The 8,699-nt window shown below is 36.3% G+C and overlaps 1 protein-coding gene across 1 annotated transcript in view; it reads left to right on the forward strand.

The window, feature by feature from the left end:
- Window positions 1-8,495, forward strand: part of SHC4 (SHC adaptor protein 4) — a 124,964-nt gene extending 116,469 nt beyond the window's left edge. Inside the window, exon 12 of the mRNA XM_008521526.2 lies at window positions 6,155-8,495. Coding sequence (XP_008519748.1) covers window positions 6,155-6,310 — 156 coding nt within the window. The 3' untranslated portion in view covers window positions 6,311-8,495. The remainder of the gene's footprint in view (window positions 1-6,154) is intronic.
- The last annotated feature ends 204 nt before the right edge of the window (window positions 8,496-8,699 follow it).

Raw genomic sequence — 8,699 nt, forward strand, 5'->3', positions numbered from 1 at the left:
AGAGGAGTGCTCTAGTTGAGGCAAACTGAAAAGGCTTATTGAAAGGTCTGACATGTAAAATGAACCTTAAAAGAGGGAAAAATTTTAAAAGGGGGACATTTAGAACATAGAGAAGTAACCACAGGAACAGACAGAGAAGTACAATGGTATTAAGCAAATAAAAGATATACAGCTGGAGCAGAGGATGCCTGTAGACAGAAATGATCCTGGACAAAAAATAATTAACAAAATGTAATAGTAAGTCCTTCCCTATCAATAATTACTTTAAATGTAAATGGATTAAATTCCACAATCAAAAGACTTTAGAGTAGTTGAATGCATAAAAAAACAAGATCTAATTCTATGCTGTCTACAAGAGGCTCACTTTAGATTTAAGGACACACATAGGCTGAAAGCGAAAGGATGGATAAAGATATTCTGTGAAAATTATAACCAAAAGGGAGCAGGTGGCCATACTTACATCAGACACAATAGATTTCAAGTCAAAAAGTGTCAAAAGAAACAAAGAAGGACATTACATAATGATAAAAGGATCAATTCACCAGGAAGATATAACAATTGTAAATATATATTCACCCAACATCAGAATACCCAAACGTATGAGGCAAACATTGACAGAGCTGAAGGGAGAAATAGACAGCAACACAATAATAATAGGGGATATTAATACCACTTTCAATAGTAGATGGAGCATCCAGACAGAAGAACAAAAAGGACATAGAGAACTTAAACAACACTATACGACCAAATGGACCTAACAGCCATATATATAGAACATTCCACCCAACAGCAACAAAATACATGTTCTTTTCAAGTACATTCAGAATATTCACATGTTAGGTCACAAATCTTAGGATAGATTAGACATTAGTTCACAAAACAAGTTTTAGCAAATTTAAGAAGATTGAAGTTGTACTGAGTATCTTTTCTGATCACAATGGAATGAAACTAGAAATTAGTAGCAGAAAAAGAACTGGAAAATTCACATATATACAGAAATTAAACAACACACCCTTGAACAACCAATGGGTCAAAGAAGAAATCAAAAGAGAAATTAGAAAATATCTGGAGGCAAATGAAAAAGAAAATACAACATACCAAAACTATGGGACGCAGCAAAAGCAATATGAAGGAAGTTGATAGTGATAAATGCCTACATTGAAAAAAAGAAGATCCTAAATAACAACCTAACTTTACATCTCAAGGAACTATAAAAAGACAAACAAACTAATCCCAAAATTAGCTGAATAAAGGAAATAACTCTGATTAGAGCAGAAATAAATGAAAGAGAATAGAAAAACAATAGGAAAAATCCACAAATCTACGGTTTGGTTTTTTGAAAAGATAAACAAAATTGACAAGCCTTTAGCTACATTAGTTAAGAAAACAAGAGGGAAGACTCAAATAAATAAAATCAGAAACGAAAGAGGAGATATTAAAATTGATGCCAAAAATATTAAATGATTATAAGAGATTACCAAGAATGATTATATGCCAATAAATTGGATAACCCAGAAGAAATGGATAAATTCCTAAAAACATATAACCTACCAAGACTGAATCATGAAGAAATAGGAAACCTGAAGAGCTGAATTACTAGTGAAGAGACTGAATCACTAATCAAAAACATCCCAATAAAGAAAAGTCCAGGACCAGATGGCTTCACTGGTGAATTATACCAAATATTTAAAGAGAAACTGATGCCAATTTTTCTTAAACTTTTCCAAAACATTGAAGAAGAGGAATGCTTCCAAACTTGTTTTATAAAGCCAGCATTACCCTGACACCAAAACCAGAAAAAGACACTACAAGAAAAGAAAACTACAGGCCAACATCACCGATGAAGATAGATGCAAAAGTCCTCAACAAAATACTAGCAAACTAAATTCAACACTGCATTAAAAGGATCGTACACCATGACCAAGTGGAATTAATTCCTGGAATGCCAGGATGGTTCAACAAAGAAAATCAATCAATGTGACACATCATGTTAACAAAATGAAAGATAAAAATCACTTGATCATCTCAATAGATGAAGAAAAAGCATTTGACAAAATTAAGCATCCTTTCACGATAAAAAAGAAAAACAGTCAACAAACTGGGAATAGAAGGAAATCACCTCAACATAATAAAGGCCATATGTGTAAGGTCCACAGCTAATATCATACTCAATGGTGAAAAACTGAAAGCTTTTCCTCTAAGATCAGGAACAGACAAGATGCCCACTTTTACCACTTCTGTTCAACATAGTACTAGAAGTACTAGCCAGAAGAATTAGGCAAGAAAAAGAAAGAAAAGGCATTCAAATTGGAAAGGAAGAAGTAAAATGATCTTTCTTCACAGATGACATGATCCTATATGTAGAAAACCCTAAAGATTCCACAAAAAACTTGTTAGAGCTAATAAACAAGTTCAGCAAAGTTGTAGCGTACAAAATCAATGTATAAAAATCCATTGCATTTCTATACACTAACAATGAACAATCAGAAAAAGAAATTAAGAAAACAGTATCATTTACAATGGCATCAAAAAGAATGAAATACTTAAGAATAAACTTGACCAAGAAGGCAAAAGACTTGTACACTGAAAACTAGAAAACATTGCTGAAAGAAATTAAACACAGGTAAATAGAAAGACATCCCATGTTGTTACAATGTCCATACTACCCAAAGTAATCTACGGATTCAATGCAATCCCTATCAAAATTCCAATGGCATTTTTTACAGAAATATAAAAACAATCCCCAAATTTCTTTGGACTCACAGAGGACTCCAAATAGCCAAAACAATCTTGAGAAAGAAGAACAAAGCTGGAGACATCAAACTTACTGATTTCAGAACATATTACAAAGCTACAGTAATAGAAACAGTATGGTACTGGCATAAAGACAGACATATAGACCAATGGAACAGAATAGAAAGCCCAGAAATAAACCTATGCATATATGGTCAAATGATCTTTGACAAGGTTGCCAGAATACACTATGGAGAAATGATCATCTTTTCAACCAGTGGTGTTGGGAAAACTGAGTATTCACGTGTAAAAGAATGAAGTTGGACTCTTACCTTATACCATACACAAAAATCAACTCAAAATAGATTAAAGATTTATACGTTAAGATCTGAAACTATAAAACTCCTAGGAGAAAACATAAGGGCAAAATTTTGTATCTTTGGTCTTGGCAATGATTTCTTGGATATGACACCAAAAACACAGACAACAAGTGCAAAATAAGACAAGTGAGACTACGTTAAACTAAAATATTTCTGTACAGCAAATGAAACAATCAACAGAGTGAAAATGCAACCTACAGAATGGGAGAAAATATTTGCAAACCATATATCTGATAAAGGGTTAATTTTCAAAATATATAAGGAATTTTTACAACTCAATAACAAAAAAACAAATAATCTGATTTAAAAATGGGCAAATGACTTGAATAGACATTTCTCCGAAGAAGACACACGGATGGTCAACAGGTGTATGAAAAGATGCTCAACCAGTAATCATCAGAGAAATGCAAATCAAATTCACAGTAAGATATCACCTCATACCTGATAGGATGGCCATTATACAAAACAAACAAACAGAAAATAGCAAATTTTGGTGATGATGTGCAGAATTTAGAATCCTTGGGCACTGGTGGGAATGTAAAATGATGCAGCTGCTATGAAAAACAGTATGGAGTTTCCTCAAAAATTAAAAATAGAACTCCCCTATGATCCAACAATTCTGCTTCTGGGTATTTATCCAAAAGAATTGAAATCAGGATTTTGAAGAGATATTTGCACTCCCACATTCGTATCAGTGTTATTCATTGTAGCCAATAGGTGGAAACAAGCTAAATGTCAACTGATGGATTAATGCATAAGAAAATGTGATATATACACATAATGACTATTCAGCCATGAAAAAGAAGGAAATCTGTCACATGCTACATGAATGAACGTTGAGAACATTATGTTAATTGAAATAAGCCACTCACATTCACAGAAGGACGATACTGCAGATTCCACTTATATGAGTTATCTAGAGTAATTGAACTCATAGAAACAGAAAGTAGAATGGTGGTTACCAGGGCCTGGGGTGAGGGAGAAATGGTTTGTTGCTGTTTAATGGGTATAGAGTTTCAGTCATGCAGGATGAAAAATTTCTGGTGATCTGCTGCACAAGTTGTGTTTATAGTTAACTATACTGTACACTTAAAAATTTGTTTAGAGGGTAGATCTGATGTTATGTGTTTGTTAACACACACACACACACACACAAAAGTTTATGTGATTAGGGGCTGGCCTCGTGGCCGAGTGGTTAAGTTCGCGCGCTCCGCTGCAGGCGGCCCAGTGTTTCGTTGGTTCAAATCCTGGGCACGGACATGGCACTGCTCATCACACCACGCTGAGGCAGCGTCCCACATACCACAACGAAGAATATACAACTATGTACCGGGGGGCTTTGGGGAGAAAAAGGAAAAAAATAAAATCTTTAAAAAAAAAAAAAGTTTATGTGATTGGAGTCACAGCACAAATATTTGCAGGGCCTGGCCAGTACTGTAAATGTGTAATGTTGGGCCAGTGGTGGAATGAGCATAGGGTGCAGTGGGCTGTGATCACCTGGAAAGTGCATTTCCTGTGTAAGGGGGAAATCACCACTCAATTCCAGTCAATTGCTGCCATTTGCAAAAGGGGCATGGGGGAGTCAGAGTTGATTTTTCCAAAGAAGCCACAAAACCAGATTTTTATGTGAAATCTCCCCATTTTTAATTAAAAATACTTAAAAACTCTCTATTGGGCACCTTCCGCCTTAGCCCCCAGCAGACTAAAACATCTCCTAGTATATTTGGCCAGAGAGTGACTAGTTTATAATCCCTGTACTAGGAAGATTAATTTAACATTTGTATGCAGGATCAATAGAGTAAAGGAGAAAGACTGGGACAGAGAAAGTAATTAGGGGATTCTACATAAAAACTAGTGAAATCCTGAACCAGAATGGAGGCAAAAGAAATAGAGAGGGATGGGCAGAGTGGGCTGGAATTAAGAAGACAGACTAGTAGGACTGATGAGCTGGTTTGACATGGGTTGGGGATGAGATGGAGGAGGTAAAAACGTCCTCAAGCTTTGGTGCCATTTGAGGGTAAATTGGAGACATGGTGCCCTTTTCCTCTTAATTCTTCAGTGTGTATTACCTAAGAATAGGGATATTCTCTTACATAGCTGTAGTGCAATGATCGAAATCAAGAAATTTAAACATTGATACAATATTGCTATCTAATTCACAGTCCATATTTGAGTTAGGTCAATTGTTCCGATAAGTGTGTGTGTTTTTAATATGCTGAAAACCAAAATCTAGACAGAACTCGATGAATCCCTGTGGAGAGGTAGCAGAATTATATAACAAAGTGCTCCCTGGCTGCATGCCTTCTCTCTCCTGGACAATTCTACCCTCCAAACAGCAGTCCGTTATGGCCAGGCTCTGAGCCAGTACCGTCGTGATGGAGAGTGATGTCTTCTGCCCATGCACAGGGTGAGGACACAGTAATACAGGGAGGAAAGTCCAGGAGAAAGCAGGCCGTGGGAAACTGAGTTCTTCTGGCATGCAGCTAAGAAGTTCTATGTAACAAATGTTTATGAATCAGCTACCATGAAGCCTGCAGGAAGGAGACATGAATGCCTATTAGAAAGGTCTGAGGAGGCTTCTTAGAGGAGACAGGATTTGGTTAGAGCCTCCAAAGAGAGGCAGGACTTCTCCAGAGGGCCTGCTTCCTGCAGAGACCAGATATTATGGAAGCACTCTGTTTGATGGGATATAATTGTAATCCTGGGATTCGTGGTTGTATACAACTCAGTGAAATATTTATAGGAATGATGACATGATAGAATATATCAAATGGTAACACGGCAAAGAGTCTGGTTGCAAATTTGGATTGAGTGATAAGTGCTTACCATTTTCCTAACTGGGAGGGACAATTACTTTTAAAAGGTCATGGGGAATGAGAAAACTCTTTACTAAGAGATACAGAGTTGAAAAGTACCTTTATTTTCTTTATTCAGCAAAATATCTCCTTCAGCAATACGTCTGTTTTTCCTTCTTGACTGTTTACATCTTTCAGGAGAATTATTATCATTTAACCTAAATACATTTGTATTTCCTTTTCAAGGTGAGGACCAAGGATCATGTATTTGATAATGTCGGCCATCTTATCAGATACCACATGGATAATAGTTTGCCAATCATCTCTTCTGGAAGTGAAGTAAGCCTTAAACAACCAGTGAGAAAGGATAGTAATCCAGCACTTTTGCATTCCAACAAATGACAAAATGGAAGTACCATCACGCTATTTCAAGATATTCCATTTTGTGCTAGGACACAAAGATCATTCAAACTTGGTTTCTGGATAAGATAGAGAACAAACTGTGAAGTGCATCTTTCTGAGACCGTCATTGACTAGGTCCTTTATACAATGAAGAACTAACAAAAATTGATCTTCAGAAAGTGAAAATTTGAAAAGGGCAAGAGGATTGGTCCATTTGAAAAGAAATTATACATATGCACGGATGTCACTTTCTAAGGCCATATTGCATTGATAACAAGCTAAAAGCACAATTAAAATTTCACATGCTAAAGACAACTTGAATGAACTGCTGGGGCAGTGGTATGTGCCTTTCAACTTGATAATTTGGGGACATTTTCATATGGGGGAGATTAGTTATAAGTGTCTTCATATTCTATGACTACAGAACCATTTGCCAAAAAAAGTTTTTCCTTGTTACAAAAATAAGAAGCAATTTGCTTGTTAGTTATTGACTTTATTACATTTTCTGTTTAGTAGCACTTTCACTGCAATGGTAAAATAAATTTGACATTGAATTCGGACTGTGTCTGTGCCAGTGAATCAAATCAAAAGCCACTGAAAGCGTTGGTCTGTTTCATTGGCCTGTCCCAGTGGCTGGTTAAAGGGTTGGGGCCCAAACTCTTTGGCCTAATAGTTCTCAGTCTTTGCTATGAGACTATTTGCAAGCAGCATGTAACAAACTGAAGAGGTCAAATCTGTCAGTCATTTCTGATTTTATCATATTTCTTCCTCCTTCCCCACCCTCACCAAAAAAACAGCCCATGAGTGCATGGATTTAAAAGATGGCAAACAAACGAGTATTTTTCACATTCAATATCCAAATTGATTCCGTTATTATTTAAAGTACTGAATTTATTTGAAAGTATGGGGAAATAAGCTCGACTGGCTGCAGCTGAGTGATAGTCCCTCACCGACGTGTATCCTTAGCACCTTTTCCAGATATCATCAGACAAAATGTCGAGGGAGAAAACATATTCAACGAAACATTTGGAAGGTTTGCTGCATGTGGCCGTGCTTGTAAGCCAATAGTGTAATTAAGTGTCGTGTAGGGAAAGCGCTGGATTGGGGCTCATCAATGTGACCTTGAGCAAGTTGCTGAACATGTCTGGATTCCAGTTTCCTTATTTATAAAACAGGGGAGCTGGGCTAGGCGAATTCAGGTCCAATTTGGCCCTAACGTAATACGAGTCTATAAAAAGCAAATTTTCCATTTATTAGGGGTCAGTGTTGATAACCTGTATAGTTAAGGTGAAGACTTCGGTTTTTTTCCTTTAGTCTGGGTCTAAACTCAAAGAACGAATGGCACAACTGATCAGCATTCAGATAGTGGAGACCCCAAGCCTTTCAGTCAAAAATATTGAAACTTTGGGATAAGATAAGCAAATATGGTAGAAGTGGATTTGATTGTTTTGAGTAGCAGAAAACTACTTCAGGCCTTTACTCACCTTTGCACATAGAGATATCGCCATTACTACAGTGTCTTTTTATCTTGAGTTATCTGGACAGTTGCCTTAACTCCACTTTATTTTGGCTATGTAGATACAACTTAGTGTTTGTAATTGTGATATATTTGCTAAGTTTTAAGTAAAATATGGGAAACTTCTTTTGGATAGAAATCATCAGAAATCAAGTACACTGCTCTAATATTTTTATGTAAAGGTTTATGATTTTATTTTACTTCTACTGCCATTAATTTCTCAGATAGTTTTTTTTCCTTTTATACAACTAGGAAATAATGTATTTTTCATCAATTTTGCATACACCTTAGTTATGGGTGATCTAATCACCTTTATCAGAAACAGAGCAGAGCTGTGGTCACAGTCTGGTTGAGCAGAGTGTTAACTGGGTAGCAAGAAAGCGTTCCTGATACAAATAGACCCAGAGACTATAAATGATGTGAGCAGGACACGTCATGGATAAGCAGTATTTGACTATAATGGTATAGGGGTTGGCTGAGCAAATACTGCACTTACAAATACCACAGACACAGTAAAAACAAAATGAAATCATAAAAGAAGTGTTTGATTGCATGCTGTTTTAATGACACACTCTTATCTTCATCTGTCTTAACGTGGAAATTCATTTGCCTATAAATACCTGTAAATGACTTTTCGAAAAAAAATAAATGATTCTTGCTTTGTGACAATTGACAGTATATGTCTGATATTTGGGATTTGGAAAATTTATGATTTGTAGGATGTATCAAGTCCTCACAGGAAACAGATGGCTCACTTAAGTTGGGTAATTTGAGGAGAGCTTAATAAAAAGACTATTTACAAAGATGTGGGCAGAGTATGGGAAACTGCAAGGGAGGATGAAGTGCCCTGGGGCCAGTGAAGGGACAAGGGGA

This window comes from Equus przewalskii, chromosome 1 (assembly GCF_037783145.1).
Source record: "Equus przewalskii isolate Varuska chromosome 1, EquPr2, whole genome shotgun sequence".
NCBI classification, from domain to species: domain Eukaryota; kingdom Metazoa; phylum Chordata; class Mammalia; order Perissodactyla; family Equidae; genus Equus; species Equus przewalskii.